This window comes from Colossoma macropomum, unplaced genomic scaffold (assembly GCF_904425465.1).
Source record: "Colossoma macropomum unplaced genomic scaffold, Colossoma_macropomum, whole genome shotgun sequence".
In the NCBI taxonomy this organism is placed as follows: domain Eukaryota; kingdom Metazoa; phylum Chordata; class Actinopteri; order Characiformes; family Serrasalmidae; genus Colossoma; species Colossoma macropomum.
In genome coordinates, this window is record NW_023494804.1 from 28,838,885 (window position 1) to 28,860,048 (window position 21,164).

At 39.9% G+C, this 21,164-nt stretch overlaps 1 protein-coding gene across 1 annotated transcript in view; it reads left to right on the forward strand.

The window, feature by feature from the left end:
• The window catches only part of mtus2a (microtubule associated tumor suppressor candidate 2a), a 115,832-nt gene that overhangs the window by 48,580 nt on the left and 46,088 nt on the right, over window positions 1–21,164 (forward strand). Inside the window, exons 2-4 of the mRNA XM_036595775.1 lie at window positions 2,183–4,252; window positions 5,583–5,904; window positions 15,400–15,606. Coding sequence (XP_036451668.1) covers window positions 2,441–4,252; window positions 5,583–5,904; window positions 15,400–15,606 — 2,341 coding nt within the window. The 5' untranslated portion in view covers window positions 2,183–2,440. The remainder of the gene's footprint in view (window positions 1–2,182; window positions 4,253–5,582; window positions 5,905–15,399; window positions 15,607–21,164) is intronic.

Here is a 21,164-nt window from a genome sequence, read left to right on the forward strand (position 1 = left end):
ATGAAATGTGCAATGTACACATGGCATTGTTGGAAGTAAAGTGCAAGGTGCAAAATGTGCAAAGTGAAAGAGCAACATAATGCTGTGCAACTGAGCAGGAGGTAGTATAAATAAATTATAAGTGGTCAGTGTTTAGTGCAGAGTCCTGTGTGTCATGGGTGTGTATGTGTGTGAGGTGGTCCTGTTTGTCCTATTTGCTATGTACATATCAATGTGCGTTTCATGTTTTGTCAGTATCCATGTGTGCTTACATGTCTGTATGTGTTCACACGTGTGACTGTTTATAAGAGCCTCTCATCCTGCAGTATTGTAGGAGCAGAGCTTTTTGGCTGCTGTGTGCTGCAATATCAATATACCTGTAGTCAAGATCGTTTCCTATTTAAATGGCTTTATTATGGATTATTCTGTCAGTCTCCACAGTCTCTACTGGCTCACTTTCTTCGAATTGCTGGAGTGTGCTTAGCCTATAACTGGCCTTCTGGTCATTAGACGGATGAGTCAGTGGGTGTAGATGTGTGGATCCAGCTTTCTGCCATGTTACTGCAGCTTCTTAATTAATCAACCCACTGACATAAATAGCGAGGCTGTGTAGAAGTGGAAATCGTTCAGGTTTTCTCTCAGGACATCATTCGTTTTCTCTGCACAGCTTACAAATCTGTTCCATGCTGTGTTCGCTTATAACCCACCTAAGCTTCAGCCCACCCACACTGTCAGCATGACCAGCACATGGTATAAGCCCCCTGCAGGGAAAATGTTACTGTCCTTGCTTTGTGTTCCTGTCTTCTCTACATGAACTATATTTTGCATTCTACATGCTCTAGCTAGTCCATATTGTGATTGGAGCCCAGCATTTGGTGTCAGTCTAAGTTTTATCATGGTTTAAAATCTATTTTGATTAATGTTTTTTCTTTTTCTTTCGTTCTTCGTACCTTCCTAACCCCACCACCACCCCCGCTGCTGTCTGCTGTTTTCCCCCTGTGAGCAGTGAGCTCTATCACAAAGCCTTTCTCGCTGTTATTTGCCTTTCTTTGCTGTTCCTCTTTCTGTCCCACTCTAAGCCCACAGGGAGATCTCGGCACACAAGGAAATGTTCCATCTACAAATTTTACCCTCAGATGCTACTATGCAGTTCATCAATCTTCATTTATTATAATTGCTTTCCCCGTTCTGCCATATAACTGTCGTGGATATCTGAAAATTTAATTACTGAATTAGGAGACACCGCCATCTGTTATTAAGTGAGGAAGCCAAAAGCTTCTGTGGATTGGAAAGCTATTTAATTTCAAAGCTCCTTGCCCTCACTTTCATTTCACAGACTCTAAAAAATAGAATCAATTGGATATATATAAAACCTTAGAATCCTCTAATGAAAACCTACAGGCTCTTAATCATCTTTCATTCTTTGCAAAATACATTGATATCATAACTGTAGACCCAGTTGACCTCCCCATATCCAATATACTTCGCCTGCAAGGACCTGAATGAAAGAAATGAAATATATAGCCAGGGCCAACCTAACTAGGAGGCCTAAACTGGATTAAAATGTGAAAATCAGATTCCATTACGAGAGCCAATTCCATGAAACCAACAAGGTAGTCTGGAAAAATAACCTATTGAAGGACAAGCTAAATGCTATCATTTGGTTTAGTAGTGCTTTTTTCCATTGTTTTTCTTCAGGGCGATAACACCACAGACTTTCTTCCATGCTGCATAACTCAATAACACCAATAACTGTTATTTAAGACATAGATTAATATTCTAGACTGACATTTTACAAAGACTTAATCTGTGTCCCATTTTAAACCATATTTGTCACATGATGCTATGTATTATCCACACAGCAACCACGCTGCACAGTTGTTTGGTAGCCAATAGTCAAGCAGTGACTTTAGTATTCTGTGTAATGCTTCTAAAAAGGCACCAAGACTGGTTTAGACAAGGTTTTGATGATAGCAGTAAACAAGAAAACTGTCCAAGAACCCAAACAGGGATTTTTCTTTCCTTCTGAAATGTCTATTGCTGGCATTTAGATCCTTATCTTCTTGATAGAGATTAAGTAAACCCTCAAGGATAAAGCTCAGTAAGCTTCTTCTGCTTCTGCTGTGTTTGTGAATAGTTTCCCGCTGCACTGTGTGGAGTGTATGAATGTCCTTTGTTTCTAATTTTATTTGTCTCCTTTCAGGCACGGTTAGGCACTGGGATTGGTGAAGCTCCTGATTAAGGCTTTTTCTGCTAATATGATGTCATCAAGGACAATGTCCAGCTGAGAAGAGAAAAGAACTTACAGCTCACTCCCAGGAAAGAAAAGATGTGAGATTAGATTTTAGGGTTTCGCTCCACGGCTGTACAGAAAGCCCCGCAGGGTCAGAGGGGAAAGAGCCCTTTAATGGATCCAGCAGTGCTGGGGAACTGGTAAGAGAGAACCTTGGATTTATACAACATGAGTGTGCAAGAGGAGGTAGGGGACCTGCAAGATGGCCTGCACGAGGAAATAAAGAACAACAACAAGCAGCCTTTTCTCCCTCCTGACGGAGATGCCAATGCCAACCAAATCACCATGGAAGAAAGCCACACTGAGGGTGACAGTCCAGTACCCCCCCTGCTGTCCCACAGCAGTGCCCAGGAGAGGATTATAATTTGGGGCACACATGCCCACAGTGAGGACCCGGATTTGGAGGAGTTTGAATTATTAGAGTGTCAGGAGCTGGAAGAATTTTTGAAGGAAGGAGAACAGGGAGGACAGGGAGATACAGGCAAAGAAAGAGCAAAGAAAAATTGTCAGAGGCAGTCTGCTCTTGTATCCCCTGGTTCTGCCAGTGACTCTCCAAGGACAGACCAAAACGCCAACCACAGTAGAGAGATGGATGTAGATCAAACTGCTCAGCCTTTGGACCTCAGGACCTCCGTCTCTCGGTCTGGGAGACAGAGGAGCCTGAGAGAGGCACGCAGCGGCTCAGAGAACAATGTCTTCGTCTCCACCCTCTCAGCAGTCAGCAGCCTCAGCGGAAGCTTGGCCAGTGCCCTTGATAGCGCAGGACGCACACATCCTCCCTCTTCCTTGCCCAGCAAGCCTACCTCAGACAAGTGCAGGATCCAGCAGCAAGCCACACAGCAGTCCCTAATCTTTATGACACGAAGCAGGGAGCAGCCCAGGGTTATGGACCAGAACCACAATTCCACAACAATTGCTCAGGAACCTCATAGATCAAGTACAGAGAATGGCAACTATCCGGCAGACCAGCAAGGCCGAAGTGCAGACAAGGAACAAAGTAGGCAAGAGAATGGTCTTTCCTCAAAATTCCAGAGAAACCTTGAAAGAGTACCACCCTCTCGCAGGCAGCTTGTACGTCCGCTCTCTCCCGAGACGGAGCAAAGGGTAACCTCAGGACATTTAGGACATACAGAGGCCATGCGAGAACAGCGTCCATTCCGCTCCTCAGACAGCACAGGTCCAAAAGCCAGCAGCCATCCTATTGACCCCAAAGAGCCAGCAGAGATCAACAGCAATGTTCAGTTTCTCAGCTCAGGCTCAGGGATCCAACCCAGCCAGACCGGTACCAAGTCTGGCTCCATTCTCAGGAGGCAAGGGTCTGCGGAGCATGCTGCCAGCCCCCTGGACAGGAAGAACCACTTCAACCGCAGAGCCTACAGCAGCCCTACCAGACCCTCTACTCCCCCTTCTCCCAAGACCACAGGATCTCCTCAGAGACGCCCTCCAATGTCACCTGTGAGGACCCGAGTGCCCGCTCGAGCTCCTCAACTAGGCTATGGTGCTTCTCAAGGGTACAGCTCTGGCCTAAGACCTCCAGTCAAAACCACCATCAACACAAGTGTCCAAAACACTGTACCCCAGCAGGGCTCTACTGAGACGACTTCTCCACCCAAGTGCCCCCCAAAGCCCAAAAGTGTTCGCCCCAAAATCATCACTTATATACGCAAAAGCCCACAGGTGAAGCCACAGGCCCTAGAAGCCCCCTACGAAGTCTCCTCACTACCTACCAGACTCTCAGCCTGCACCTCTTCTCCAAACCCCAAACCAGCAGCATCAGGGGAGTCAGCTGGAGCTCCAGTGCTGAGTGCCTCTAATCTGCTGTACGACAAGTATCGACAGGAGTTGCAGAAGGCCCGGCTCTTATCTCCTGGGTTGATGGTGTCGGGGATAAAGCCTCCCAGCCACACAATGCCCCAAAAAGCCACGGGCAGAACACATAGCTTCTATGGCTCTCTGAGCAGCAAGTACCCTCCTACAGGGGTGAGCAACTCACACATTAGTATTACAGTTCATTCATCTTGGAATGCAGGGGAAGTAATTATATACTGATTCTGTGATTACTGCATTTGTATGAACCAAATTTAATGGAATATAGAAGTTTTACACACCATACGATGTGGAATGTTATGGTGTTAGTAGGCTTCTGTCCAAATTCATTTTTTATGATTTGGATGTCACTGATTTTCATTTTGCTGAAAGTAAACACTTAAGGTCAAGTAAGTGACTGACTGACCTGGAATAGAATTGGGTTGGGGACATGTTACTTTGAGAAAATGAATTACGAATGATTACACAATGCTTACACAAATTTCCCCTTACCACAGTACTCAATCAGGAAAGGTGTATTGTCCAAATTTTGCTTTGTACGGTAGTGCTTGAGCTATGAGACTAATTTTGCTAACAAACAATAGAATCCAATAGTGGCTCTATTAACTTTTCTGTTAATACATCCCCAAAACTTCGCTCAAGCTACTCAAATTTCATTAACTTTATTAAGGACGCACAGACTTGTCAAAGTGGTTTAGGACACAGTATGACTTACTGTGACCTATAAAAATGAATAAAATTTCACCATGTATCTGAACACTATGGGCATTTTAGGTAACAGGTGTTCCGACTCCCCCACAGAATCCATCACACAGGCATATAGAGATTTGATTACATTTGCATTTTCTTTTGTGTCTTTTTTAAAAACACATTTCATCCATTTGAGAAATAAAGATTAACAGTTATTTATAAATAGAAATGACATAAATTACAAACATAATCTGTGACGTCCTTATGCCTGCATGACCACATTACACGTGAAGGGGAGTCAGAATTTGGCACAGCACCTGTTGCCTGCAGCTATTAGCTACATGGTGAAGTTTTGTTATTTTTATGGTTTACAGTGTCATACTGTGTCGTAGACCACATCGGCCATTCTGCAGAACCTTAATGAAGAGCTGGATGCAGATTGAGAGAAGTGTTGTGGATGTATTACAGAAAGGATTTGGGTGACTATTGACTTCCAGTGTTTGTTACAAATTAAATTTTTTGCTGAACTATTTTTTAATGGGTCCATCTCAGAGTAATAGTAATCAGGTGCAAAAAGGTGATGCTTGAATGTTCTAAACTGTCTGCTAATGTTTTCATATTTCAACTGTCTTACAAAAGTATTTTTACTGTTTAAGAGACTTTTAGAGAGCTTCAGGATATAGATAGTATGACAATGTTCTGACAGATTTTCTGGACTGCTTATGTTCTAGGATTTTGAGCTAAACAAAGTTCATTTTAAAACACTTAATCTACATCTTTCCTCTCATTTTAGATTGGCAGGTCTCCAGCCACCCTTGGGCCCCCTGCTTGTGGAGCCGAGGTTCCTTCGGAAACCCAGATAGCAACTCAGGAGACAGGGGCTATTTTCCGGCCAGCTCGAACCCTGAGACCGCAGCTTGGTCTGGGTGCTGTCAATAGGGCTCCATCCACTGCTGCTAAGAGCAGAATCTTCACAGGGCAGAAGTCACCTCTGGCTCTTAATCAACCAGTGCAGGCAGTGACCCCGTCAGTGACTGCACCAGTGACCCCCCCAACGACCTCATCAGTGACCCCATCAGGGACCCCATCTACTCAAAGCCCTCCAGAGCCTTCAGGTAATGCCTTTGCAATTCCACTGCAATGCACCAAATAAGGATTTAGCTGCAAATGAGAAAACGATAGGGAAATTAATTGGAAATGACTTTTGAACTGATCTAACATGGAGGTGTTTGAATCTTCTCCAAAGAATTGTGTCTACTCCTGAGAGACGGCAGAAGAAATGGGAGGATGTGGAAAAAGTCGGAGAGAAATATGGAGGGGGAGGGTTGAGGAGAGAGAGGAAAAATTGGGTAGAGAGGGAACTGATGGCACAGAAACAGATTGGGTGTATGTAGCTGTAAGATGCATTAATATTAAGTTGCTAGAGGAAGAAATATGCTCAGATGGGCTATTACCCATGACAGGATTCAACTGAATCCTCAACTTGAGGCACCACACGGCACTGATGATTTTGCCTGCATATCGGCAAGGTGATACTGTGAATTATTTCAAGCATGCTGAGAGTTAATGGCACACCACAGCCACCTTCACCATTTCTACCAGCCGTTTTCACACAGTGGGGCAAATGTTCGTATCTGCATATCATCATTATCATGTTATGCCCTCACCAGAATGCACGTGGTGGCATATAGATGGGGCTCTCATGCTCTTTGGCTCAGAGGCACTGCTAAGCTTTGAAGTGCAAAGCAATTAATGCTTAAGCAACGTCAGTGTTTGCCTGCCAGGCAGTATTTGCCCGTTTGGCCTGCTCTTTCACTCCACAGTGGCACAGCACACATTAACATGCATAGTGATGCATATGCTAAGATTATTTTCCATGTTAATGTGCTGATACACAGTAGTCAATGAGACCGTCCAGTATATTGGATCATGCCAGAGAGGTCATACTCTGGTAATGTGACACGGTAGCATTTGGAAGTAATATGAGGAGGAAAAAGCCTTACATGGGCGATATAATATTTTGTAGTTATTGCGATACATTACATCACAATACAGTTTTCTGAGTATATTATCAGTATCATTACACAGGACAACTGCATTTATCATCAAAAGAACATCGCACATCATGGGACAACTTGTTAAATTTTGGTGCAAGTGTACGGCTCCTCTAAAAATGATCCCTAAGTTCCTCTAATCTGTGCTTTTTTAAGCGCAGTCAATAACACAAACCAAAAATGCAGTCATTAGCTAATGGAACTATTTTCTCTTGCAAGATGTAATGTTTATTTTTACTGCATTTAATGTATTCTACGCATTTGTGACACAAATCTTTATGCTTTTTGGGAGATTTTCTGCAGCGCCTTGGCTGAGCAAGCTTACATTACTTTGGGCTAATGACAGGCAGGCATTGCCCCCTACTTTAAGCTTCGCGTTCAAGAGGTGCTTAATTGCTTTAGAAATTTGTACCCACCCTAATATTCCCGTCCATGTTTAGCCAAGAATTTCTTATGGTTGTCCCCAGATCACACCTGGCACTGTGAGAGTGCGATTTAACAAGTAACTGATTGGATATCAGCAATTATGACATCGTCTTATTTTATTAACATCTTTTTACTTTTTATGTTTGATTGTTGCCCTGTTCCTAATTAAATAGTTTATTTCTCTTTCCTTAGTTTCTCTGGAACTTCAAATGTCTGAAATGCTTTGAAGCACCATTGCAAAATGTTTTTAAAGTGTTAAACACAGCATACACTATATAAGCTCCACCTGCTGTGCTCTGATGCTGTTCTCAATTTAAACGTTTAAATATTGTTCAGGGAAATTAGATCCTGAATGCAGAAGCTATGTTTGAAAAGGGCTAGTGTAAATGTGCTGTTTTTGGATTGGATGACTATATGATCATCATGACTGGATCACATTGATCAGATGTTAATACTGAGTGTGAACAAGGCTATAATGTCTTCAAGTAACGTCTTCCCTCACTCTAATATAAACCTGCAGCCTGGTTATTGTGATACACTCTGTCAGAAAAGTTTTTTCCGAAGGAGATCAGAAAGGTGTTGGAATTTTAAACGTTCAGGCTTTATGAACAAGCTGACATATGGCTTTAGAATAAACAGAGGGAAGCAGTTCAAGCTTAAGGAAACTAAGTTCAGTTCATGATTGGCCACATTATTTTTTTTAATTAATTGCAGCTGATTCAGTATTTAAATCATGAACCTGTTACACTTGAGCTGCACTGGAATTGCTGTAAATGATGCTAAGAGCATAGTACATATATAGTGAGTATATTATATTGAATATATTGAATGCTGGCTGTTCATTGTGTCTATTTTCTGCATTATTCAGAATCTTCCCTCTATGTTTTTATCAACAAAGCTTTAAATCAGTATTTCCCCTTTTATTATTGTGATAATATTGCTATCAGCATAGTACATATATTGAGTGCTAATTATGTACAGTTGTTTATTCTTGCATTATTCATCCCTCACACAAAAAACTAACCTTATGTATCAGTATTTCTCTTTTCATTAAAATGATCGTATTTGTCTGATCGCAATGATCATTGCGGCAGGGAAACTGCAGCTGTAAAATAATATATTCATGCAATTTAACGCTCAGTGACAAATCAATGAATTCCTTAGCTTCAGTCCGTAATTAAAAAAGCATTTCTCTCTCTCTCCGTCTTATTCTCTCTCTCTCTCTCTCCCTTTCTCTCTCTCTCTCTCTCTCGCTCTCTCACTTACATACTCACACGTAGTGTGACTCCCCCGGTACCCCATTTATTGTAGGCTCCAGGAAATGACTGAAAAAACTATTGCCCCCAGCTTAAAGTCTCTAAATCCGCAGCTCTGCAAAGAGAGACAAAAACGAAAATAAGAGCAATGGCATATGAATCATTTGTGTGTTCATTTAGGATGGCAGAGGCCTGTGACACGAGAACTGGAAATGAATGTTTATGAGACATCAATCTCTTCTCTAGTCTGCTGGGAGAGAGAGAGAGAAAGAGAGAGAGAGAGAGACAGACAGAGAGAGAGAGAGACAGAGAGAGATGGGGGAAGGAGGCTGGAGCACATTTATCTTTAATGATCACAGCCCCCGCTCCAAGGAGAAAACTGGCTGCAATTTCATTAAAGACCCTGATGGCCCTGTGTGTGTGTGTGTGTGTGTGTGTGTGTGTGTGTGTGTGTGTGTGTTTATGTCTTCACCATCCATCTCTCAAACAAAAAAGAAAGATTAATAATAACATCTTTATTTATATATCACCTTTAATACATAAAAATGCAGCTTAAAGTGCTTCAGTGCTTTATTTTTGCAAATAAAACAATAAAACAGTGCATGTCATAAAACGTTTGAAGATAAACATAAGATCATTAAAACAGAAAAAGGGGGATAATGATTAAAATAACTAAAACATAAAAATTAACCTATAATGTAAAAATATAAAAAAAAACTATATAAATATTATATTTTTGCTGTATCTCCATTTTTTCTATTTTTATTTTTCTATATCATTTAAGTACAGCATCTGCCCTATAGATTGTTTGAAAATTCTTAACAAATGGACTAATAGAAATGCTCCTTGGAACTGCTTGGGATAAAATCTTTTTACAGTGTCTTTCATTATAAGTAAAGAATGTTAATGCCCTCTCCTGTAAAGTTACAGTGCTATTAAAATACTGTACTAAATGTTTTTAGTTGTGTTTGTTTGTTGAACTTAATTCTCAGTTTTTTCAGTCAGTATCACTGATGTATCATGCTTATGTAGATGTAAAAATGAAATTTTGTAGAACAGTAATGATAGAAAGTATTCCTTTCCATTTTAGAAATGGTAATAGTAGGAGCATGACGATATTAAAGTGTTGTGGAAAACTAAATTCTCATCATTTATTACATTTTTAATGTAATCATTAATATATAAGTTTTAAAACATACATATATGGCAAAGTATGTGGAAACTAAGCTATAAAAAGAGCTTGTGTTGAATTTGTTATTTTTACTTTAACTATTCTGCCTACAGCAGTTTAGCTCCGCCCATGCACACTGAAGTTATAAGCAGTTTTTCAGCCTGGTCTGCTTTTTGAATGAGGCACAACACAGGGCCACCAATCAGAACAGAGGTCATTTACATTTGTCAGTCTTAAAGGCACACTACACATCCTGTCCAATTCTATGGGATAAAGAGAGGCTGGAAAATGGTCATGTAAAAATTATGTCATAGCTGGACATCAAGGGGAAAAATTTAATACCAAAAAATGTAGGTCATGGGCTCTTTAATAGGTAAAAAGATCAAAATCTTTGATATGTGAAAGTAGAATGCAGAATATAGATGAAGAATGACAGAAAGGGACAGAGAGAGGAATAGATAGATAGAGGGAGAGGCAGAGAGAGGAGAGAAAGTGAATTCTGTCCTTTTTCTGATGCTCATTCAGAATGCATTCAGCAGTGCTCAAATGTTGTGGCCTGTGGGGAGGTGAAGCAGAGGTGCTTTATCTCCAGCTGCCCCAAATCATTGCCTCATGCAGGGCCAGGGTGGGCCCCTAAATTTACCCCCACCGGCTGTGGTGCATGCCTATATGTGTCCAGATCCGCTTCACTGATTCTCCTGCTTTCCATGCAGCTCCGTGCTGTGTTCTCGCCATCGGTTGTCCAGAGAGAGGGCGAGAGGGCCAGGCGTTAAGTTAGGTGTCTCTCACTTACTCACACTGAGGAGAATTTTATGAGAAGAAGTTTTTTAAGCTTGAAGGCTGCTGTCATGCTGGCTCCCATAGACAGCCTGCAGTGAAGTCATAGAGCTGGAGGTCCAGAGGGTTGAGTGTTTAACCGTTAGAAGTGGAGTTCTTAACTTTATTTTGCTATAGTATATGAAAATGTTATTTTCAAAAACACATCTTATTACAAAATTAGAGCAGTAAACCATGAGAGGATGTGCATTAGTGTTTTTAACATGGGTAAAGGATGCAAAGAAGAATAAAACCCATTTCCCTTTGATGAAATCACTATAACGTACATCAAAAAACACACAGCCTTTTATAAGAAACAACCAAAATTATGATGAAATACACATCGTTTTATTAAATCATTTGAGTTGTTTTAATAATAATCTAGATAAACAGTTGTTCCACTAAGAAATATAGTTCCTTGTATTATTGTTGTTAAATAACAAAGGACTGCTGAAAGAGGATGGGAATCATTGTATATTAGTAATTTCATGAACCTTTTAACTTTTTGTCATATGAGAATAAACATATCATAATATAACACTATTTAATGTAAAACATTCACTTTATTAGTGTTTTTTGCTCACCAAATGACCACCACAACAACAATGCTAATTTCCATTTGCATTTACCACTGAGTGTTAATGTTATACGTCCTTTTTCCCACACTGGGGCTCAATTTCAAATGGCTCCCCACTTCATATTAAAATTCTTGCTCCAATAAATAGTCATTTGGGATTCAGCCATGTGTGCACTGTTCCACACTTGACAAACAAAGTACACTGTATGGACGTAGAAGCCTGAATTTCATAAATTACATAGAACACTATATAGGGAGCAGGAAGCTGTTTGAGAATCAGCCTGGATTTGATGCTATTTAAGGCAGATCTAACTAGAACATGGACAGAGGTGTTTAAGACACTCAAGTGATATTCTTACTTTTTTAGATTGCAGATTTACAGTGACTCATATTGTAAGTACTTTCATTCAAAGCCTATGATATTAGTGGAAGAGCTGTTCAACCTATTAGCTGTCTTTTAGCCCATTAGCTAGCTGATCAGTCTAGTTGTAGTTAAGAAACTAAGTCATCAAGTCAGCCTCTCGGTTTAAACAAAAGCAGGTTCTTACTGCATCAGTACATCCAGTGGTCCAAGCAGCATTAGAGTCAAAAAGTTACTCTCTAAAACCCCTTACAGATCTGTAACACCTGGTAAGTACATGAGAAAAAAAAATTCTTTCAGTGCTTTATTTTTAATGAAATAGCCTATCATAATAAACATCACTCAAAAGACCTGACGTTGTCCCTGACTTTGAACATGATACAGCCAGTTATGCTGCATTAAATTGATGAGCAACAAATACTATACAGTTCAAAAACAGCTGCCTCAAAATGAAATCTTTGCACATAAAATGTAATAAAATGTAAAGCCAGCAGAGCTGTTTCCGGATAAAGATCATGTCTGTGAGGCTGCTCTCTCTTCTTCATATTAGTGTGATTAGATGCTTGCTTGTTGAGTTTACGGTGCCTCAGCAGAAGTTCTCCACTTGTTTCAATGAGATACGAGTGAAAAATTATTCATATAGAATTAAACCATGGTTGTATCACATACGAAAACTACAATTTCTGTGTGTTAAAAGGCCCAAATCCTACAGTTTTCTTGCATTTTATGTTTTCCTTTGAGGTTCACTTGTAACAAATGTGTGGTTTACTTTGCCAAAAATCATATTTCATTTTTACTTGGCTATTATCCAACCTCTTTTTATTGCTGCACCTTTAAGACTGATATATGTAGATCAGCTCTGTTCTTATTGGCTGTCCTGTGTTGTGCCTGATTCAAAAACCAATCCAGGCTAGAACATTCCTTATAGCTTCAGTGTAACTGGACTACTGTGGACTGAATAGGTATAGATATTTAAATGAGTTGGTTGTCATGATGTCACAGAAACAGTGCATTCAAGACGAGCTGTTTTGGGGTAGTTTCTGTGTATGGACTGTGTGGACTTACAAGTGAATGACACTTTTTGGAGCGTTAGTAGTGTTTACATGTTACTTCAAAATCTTTATTCTTTATCTTAAAAACTGAGTGTAATTCAGTTTTCCATCATATTGGCTCTTTAAAGAGAGAAAGAGAGAGAGACAGTAAAAGAGAGTAGAGGAGGTGAGGGGAGGCTAAAACTTAAGCAATTTTTTTCTCTTTATATCATAATCACTGTGATTATCATTGTACATTGAGTAAAAGCCCATTCCAACACACACCGACTATAACAGGACAAAGCAAATCTTACATGTAGAAAACTTCATTTCTGCTGGAGTCTAAACTGTAGACAAGACCAACCTTGACACTGCTGTATCTGAATCACTTAGGGCATATAAACAGTGTTATAGCTTCTGTAGGGAAAAGCAGCACTGATGGGTGTGGGAGGCATCATATATTGTTCTATGAAATTGTGCTATTAGTAAATGCTGATATTTGAATAATTCATGCTGGAATAAGCAGTTAAGGAGCTGCAGAGCAGGACTGTGTGTGCACAGAGGCTCTTCACTGCTCAGCTGCATGCCAGAATTAAAGCTGAACTGGCTCTAACCGAAATCATGGCTGCAATGCATCCTAATAAAAAATTACTTACAGTTTTTGTTGAAAGGTAATGTAACACAAGCGCAGTGATGCTGCTGTGTATGTAACAGCTTATGTGAGCCATTTGTCATTCTGTCATTTGTGATTTATTTAATAACATTTTTTTACAGTAACCAAGATGAGACCAATAAAAGCTTATGCAGCCAACATACAAACAACTGCACTAACTCCATGTACTAACAGCAAGTGATCAAATGTAGTATCGACGCATGTTGCAAAGCCTTCAGGATGTGTACACTGGAAACGTCAAGCGTGCACACTCGTTTAATAGTGCGTATAATAGGTCATATTTTATCCCAATGTTTAGCATCGATAGTCTAAATAACATACTTAAAGTAACATTACACTGCCCTGGAGTTGGGCTGTTCATTTGTATCTGCTAATTCTACTTAGTTAACGAGCTAAGTGTACGGTTGCCAGGTGTCCGGTTTTGAGGTCCGTTGTCCGGTTGGTACTCTTGAGCAGGCATTAAAACATCAGGTTGAGTCTCACTCTCAATGCATTCCATCAATTGAAGTATTAAGTCCTGTCATTACGCTTCTCTCTGTCTCTCTCTCCCTCTCTCTCTCTCTCTCTCTCTCTTTCTTTCTCTCAGTCTCAATTGCTCACTCTCACAGGCTCGCACTGAGATGGACGTGCAGAGATTTTTAGTTGTGTGGCGAGTGTGTTCTGCAGCTGCATCTGAAACCACATATACTTCACTAAACAGCATGTGAAATTAGTACGCAATCAACGTTGCCGTTGCTATTTTGAACAAACTATTTAGTACGATAGTGTTTGGGTTGATATAGTCTGTGTGTAGGCACATAGGCAGTGTTAGGCTGCATTATGGTGGATGTATAAAGCCTTTACTTCTAAATTACAGTTAGTTTCAAAAAGCATCTAAATATGCATCTTCATCCTATGCATTGGTTAGCCAACAGAAGACCAAACAATAGGCTGTATTCTTATGGTTCCATTTGTGTTACACGATGGCAGAAGAAATAGATGGGAAAATTTCTTTGTGCAGCATTTAAGACATGGGTGTCCGATCTGCTCTATTATATGATGTGTGTACTGTCACATTTCTGCTGTGCTTAGTGCTGACCCTAGTCTATCACACCTGAACCAAGTAGCCTGTTTATGTGGACCCTTAGGTGGTTTAATCACTTCGTAAAAATAAGATTTGCATTCAGAGATTAGCAACAATATAACCAAAAGCTGCACATCTGCTTCTAAAAGTACTAAGAGTTCTATCATTATGTGAAATTTGTCATGCTTCCCTCTGTTCCCACTGTCTCTGCCTCTGGACTCCATTACCCAGAACCCCACTCCCGATCACATGACCACCAACATTCCTCACATGATTCTCCAACGTTCTGCCTCAGCTGACTACTGATCACTCACACCTGTTCCTTGTTATGGTTACCTGTTAGTTTAGTATATAAGCCTGGGCTTTAGCTTAGCACATTGTGAAGTGTTGCCTTTGTATTCAGGGCCTTACTGAGCCTGTCATTTGTCTGGCTGCTGTTTTGTGTGTGAACCTTGCTTTGATTTCTTCAACCTTGCCTTTTGCCTTGTCCTCTCAGTATTGTTGTGATTTCTGGTTTGACCCTGTTTCCGGTTTTTGGACATTGCCTTTTGGACTCTCCTCATGGTTACTGTTTTGGTGTATTGGTTTTTTACCTTGGACTGGCTGACTTTGATTTTGGATACTCCCTTTGTCAATAAACCCTTTTTACCTAAGTGTGGTTTGTGAGTGTCTGAATTCTGTCTGAGCCTGACAAAATCTGAGACTTTATTGTGTCTCCTCTGACTAGAATGTCATAACAGAAAGGATGTTGCTTGTTTACAGCCTACAAGACCTGAGAAACTTAATTTCAAGATGACAGAAATGCAGATTTTACCATCAAATGTTCATGTTCAATCAAAAAATAACATACACCTTTTTTGTTGTTCATTCTGTATGCAGGATCATTGTATACTGGCTTAATTTGGTTTTGTAAATCTTACTGCAATGTAGGCTATACGATATGAACTGAAGTCAAAACCTTAACAATAATTTTCATGTTGAATATGTTCTTTGCTCTGTTACACCTTCTGCATAAACAGGCTACTGATTACCTTTTAAAATCCTTTGTTAGATCCCTGCGGGGTGGGACATTCTCCAGGAGGAAGGATGGTGATCATGGCTGTAAATGAAAGCTGGTCAAGAACTGTTTACTAGACATTCTTTGGCTTAGTTTACTTAAACCCTTCTCTTTCCCTCTTTCAGACCAGAGGAAGGCAACAGCTTCAAGTTTGGCTGTTAAGTCTCTGCTGCCTAAGCCAGCTTCATCAGGTCTGCGGCCCCCTGGCTACTCCAGACTGCCCCCAGCACGCCTCGCTGCCTTCGGCTTTGTCCGCAGCTCCAGCGTGTCCTCCGTCTCCAGCAACCACTCCACTGACAGCACTCGCAGTGATCCATGCAGACCAGCATACCGTAAGCTACTGAGGCTCACACACACACGTTTTTGTCTGTGTAGGATATTTTTGATTGACTTTGCATTTTATTTAAAGATCTGTGTTTCTAAATGGTTCTTGACTTGGATGTTCTAACAGAACCCTTTAATTGGTATAGAACCTTTACATTATATAGTGGTTCTTTTAACTGTCTTCATACTTGTACATCATTTTAAAAATGTTTCAGTAGAGAACCAAAAGTGGTTTTTTCATAGCAGAGTGTCCCAGCCACCATGCTGCACACTGATAATGGGCTGTGGGTCGTTTTGTACCAGGCCACAACAATACAGTGCTGAACAGAGGGGAAGTGAAAGCCTAACTGCTGAACCCCACTGTTTTATTAATACGTTGCTATTATTAACAGTAGCAAAGCACTGAAATTTCAGCCACTGAAAAAAATTGAGGCACTTTTTGGTTTTGGGCCAAGAGAAATAAGGCCAAAAATATTGGCTGAAAAAATTAATAAATTAAATAGGTCTACAACAAAGTTTAAAATTCACTTAACAAATATTTATATGCTAATGAAAATGAGAAATAGTGGTTACAAATGCTGTTTGTTCTCATCACTCTCCTGCACTGGTCAGTGCAGACCTGTTCAAACAGTTTGAGAAACAGGAGATCAACAGTGAAAATTTTGGCTGTGTGGAGCTATTTAGACAAGCAATTTGTGATCTCTGTTCATGTCGAGTATCAAGAGGATGTACAACACATGAGAACTTCTCCATTACGAGTTTAATACTATTTCAGAACACAATATCCCATCCTGCTTAATATGCAAAATAAAGGAAGTCCTGTGGCTTCAGTTTTTTTAATTCACAAATGATGGTGCCAAAGTGCGAAACATAACTAAATAATGAAATTCATTGCTTTGGATGACCAACTGTTTTCTGTGGTCAAGGACATTGGGTACACTCTGTACAGCAGTGATTTTAGAAGGATAATTTTATGTTAACTGTTTTTATTTACCTGTGATGGACTGGCAACCTGTCCAGGGTATATACTGCCTTCTGCCCAATGACCACTGGGATAGGCTTCCCCGTGACCCAGAAGGATAAGCGGTTTAGAAATAGACATGTTTTTATTCATTGTCAGTTCACTTTGTCCTACTTCTTCATGATCGTCTTCATGATTTTTTTTTTTCCAAATTTAACAAACACACACATAAAAGAAACATTTTGGCCCAGTATGTCCTGATTTCCGCTTTCAGTTCTGGACAGAAATTTTCAATCTGATGCATCATGGGACTGTATGACTGAGTATTTAGTATTCACTAATACTGTAACTATTTATTTTTATTTAAGACTTGATATGTGTGGGTTGCTTTAAAGGAGTCTTTGTTTCTGTAAGTTCATAGCTAGATAGTGTAAAATGATGAAGCTGTTGCTTTTTCCATCCAAAACAAAACTCCATAACAGGCCGAGTGGCAGTAATATATTGCACTTGTCACTCAAAGATATAAAATCCCACTATAACTGCTATGTATCTGGCCCAGGCCCAGGACCCACATTAACAGTATGTTAACATTTTTAATCGCCCTACATTTTGTTGTATATTGCAGGGTTAGTTTTGTAACAGTTCAAAACGTTAATACCACCAACTTGTATCTACTCTCATTGTCCATTTTATCAGCTTCATTTACCATACAGGTGCACTTTGTAGTTCTACAATTACAGACTGTAGACCATCTGTTTCTCTGCATACTATGTTAGCCCCCTTTTACCCTGTTCTTCAATTATCAGGACCCCCACAGGACCACCACATTATTTGGATCATTCTCAGCACTGCAGTAACACTGACGTGGTGGTGGTGTGTTAGTGTGTGTTGTGCTGGTATGAGTGGATCAGACACAGCAGTGCTACTGGAGTTTTTAAAAACTGTGTCCACTGACTATCCACTCTATTAGACACCCCTTTGTTGTTGGTCCACCTTGTAGACGTAAAGTCAGAGATGATAGCTCATCTGCTGCACAGTTTGTGTTGGTCATCCTCTAGTCCTTCATCAGTGGTCTCAGGACGCTGCCCACAGGACACTGTTGGCTGGATATTTTTGGTTGGTGGACTATTCTTAGTCCAGCAGTGACACAGGTGTTAAAAACTCCAGCAGCACTGCTGTGCTGATCACTGTAGTTTAGCTATGCACAAAAGCAAAATATGGACTACTCACTGCTTTTTGTTTATGCCATGATTTCGATCTGTGAAGGACTACAGCCACGTATTCCTCCTTCAAAACGACCAAGATGTTTGCTTGTTTGTCATTTTCAACTAAAGTGTGTCTGGAGTGCACAAGACAAGTGTCCAGTGAACAAAAATAGCGAGCAAAGCATATCTCTCTTGTTAAAAATAGTATAAAAAATCCTGTCCACAAAAATGCGTACATTATGGAAATGCCCCCCTGCAAACAATTTATTTTTGTGAGTGGACTGTAAATGCGTTTGTGCTTCATTTAATTTAGCTCTAACAATAATCTCAGCATCCGAAAAGGAATTCTGTTTCACTCATTTAAATTCTGTATTGTTTAGTAAAAGCATTTTTAATTGAGAACCAGCAAAGTGTTCACACAGTGTTAAAGTGCTCATGTTTTCTCATAGTCCAGATGATATTTGACACCCAGAAAGAGGTAAATACGGAATCACACACACATTTACTCATGCAAACCTTAATCATTGTTGTTGTTATTGGGCAGTTTGTATAATTTGCTCCAAACAGCTCGTTCATATAGTGGATGATTGTGCGTAACTCTAAAATGACTGTAGGCTCTCTTCAGAAGCATGGTGGACCTGCACGTCCCTGACTGAAGCGCTTGTGTGGAAAGCGTCTGCTTGAGCCGCATGTGTTTTTAATGCGACCTACATAAGTAATGTTAGTTAGTCTTCCCCTGGTTACAGCTGACGTGCAGCTGAGCTCAGACGCTTTGAGACGAATGAGTCACGCACGGAGTTACATCATCATCTCTCTGTAATAAGTCTCTCAGGACGAGGAATCCCTCAGCTCTCACAGTAAACACACGCACATACAGCGAGCGAGAGAGCATTATAGTGAGAAAGAAAAAAACAAAGACGTGTGAATGTGTGTGTAATTCCTAAATGAGGTGTTGGAGACTGAAATAGAGGGTAGAAGACATTTCCGCTGCCTGATTCAATCTTACAGTTTTTCCAGATTGCTTATGCAGTTACTATGTTTGACATTCATTGTATGTAGCTAAAGTCATTCACTTTTAGCCAAAAGAACTTACAAAACGTTCCAGCTTGTGCGTCACTGTCTAAACCTCGTAGATATGACATGTTGTTCTACGCAAGAGCTTTTCCACATAAAGCCTGTTATCTGTCTATCTAATCCGCTCAGCAAGGCAATATAGCGAACCAGTGAAACATGCAGTAGCTTATGGATTGTGCGTATGTGGAGCACTATTGTAGTGCTTCCAACTTCAGCTGTAAACACTGGATTGCTTTAGGGCAAAGTAATCACTGTCGTGACGGCATGTTCATGCCAGATGCTAATAATGTTGATTGGCCTCTGGCTAGAGAGATGAAAATGAGACAACACAAGTGCTTTATCAATGCATGGTGTTAGCAGATTGCCTGCCTCAGTGAAAAAGCAATTAAATGTCACATCTAGCAAGCCATATTCGCTATGAGAGACAGTGGAAAGTCTTTCTGAAATTGATTTTGTATTTAAAATCAAATATATACAACGCATGGACCATTCAACTTAATCCAAACTGCAGTCCCACAGAAAATAAATGTATTTAAAAAAACATTTAAGTATTCAGACCTTAGATATTTACAGAGATTATGTTATGGTTTAAATTATTTTCAACTTGTGAAAATATATTATTGGTGATTTTTTTTTTTAATGTTGGTTTTTAAATGATCTTTTTTATTTATTTTAAAGTCAAGTTGAAGGATGTGGATTTATCATCATTCTGTCCCATGTTTTCATTTTACAATCAAAATACAAAGAACTTCTGTCTGTAGATGAAGCCTTATTTTAGCCACACCCCTGCATTTTAGAGCGGGAAGTGAGACTGCATCCCTGTCCATCATGACCACATGGTGAGCAGTTAGATCCTATTGTTTTGAAGTAAATATGGCCCAAAGTCTGCAAATCAGTGTGTAACGTTCAGAATTGTCACTACAGAAACACATATTTTCTGCAAATAAGTCATCTTTCTTTTCTTTGTTGTGTTCATTTTTTTTCTCTGATTTTATGTGTGTGCAACTGTTCAAAGCTGTGTTTGCTAGTTATGTACTGGCTGAGTTATGCTCAGAATTAGCTAAAACTTTCAGTAGTGTTATGATTGTTTTGGTAGTTTAATCATTTGTTTACTGATGTCATGGTTTCTCCTTGTTCCTGTGTCTGTTTCTTGCTTTGTTTTGTAGCCATGTGCTTTCTGCCATGTGCTTGTGTTTTTGTTTTGGTCCTTGTGCTCTGCCCTTTCCCCACCTTCCCCATTAGTATCCTCACCTGTCTGTAGTTTCTGTCTCCTCCCTCCCCCAGGTGTTCCCCATTTGTTGTAACCTTTATCTAGCCCTTTGTTTTAGTTAGTGTTTGTGTGGTCTACTTGTCACTTTGTCTTATGTAGTTGTTCTTTCCCTACCTTGTGTTGTTTGCTCTTTGTGTTTCTTTGTTTAAATCTTGTAGTTAGTTACTTTGTACTTTGTTAGCTTATTTTAGTTATTAAAGTCTGCTCGCACTTAAATCCATACTGCACATCCTTACATGACAACTAAGATAAACATTATCAAGGCTGGTCAAGCGAAAGACCATTTTTTTTTTTTAACACTCGCTTTGAGCCAATCTTTAGAATGATCCATATAAAGTATTATATACAGCACTGTGCAAAAACATTATGTACAAGTTATTCATTTTTCATAGTCAGAAAAAGCAGGAAACATATATTTAACAGAACATTACACAAAGACTCCATCATGAAGGGTAATATGAAATCCATTAGTATTTAATTTGTGCACTCTGTATCTTTGTGCACTCTACTGCCTTTTTAACTTTTCCATCCTTCCAACCTTGAAATCAGTGAGTTACATCTGTGTCCTCCTAACAAAAGCTGTTCCCAAAAGTCACTGACATTATGTTGTCCTTCACATTGTTCCCCTAACATTTCACAAAAGCAACTACCCAAACACACCTCAGCTGCCTTCACATTTCTTTCTTATGAGCATCTAAAATGGGTCAAATAGGTATCTCTCAGGAGGATTCGACATAAGATAATCCACTTGTTTAATGAAGGGGACAGTGAGAAGAAAAATAAGCAAGTTTCCAAAACCAGAGATCAAAAAAATGCTAGAGCTATAGAAGGAATGAGAGTCCTTAACAATCATATAAGACCTTGTAGACCACCAAAACCGTCACCGTCAGATAAACAGCACTAAAGCTTACATCCTTGACACGTAGGAGATCCACTCAAGCTCCACTCTTGCTTCAGATCCAAAAAAAATAAATAAATCTCCACAGGTGTTTCTGTCTGTTCTTCCACTGGGAGAAGTCAACTCAAAGGAAAGGGTAGTCTCTGATTGTGCCCAGT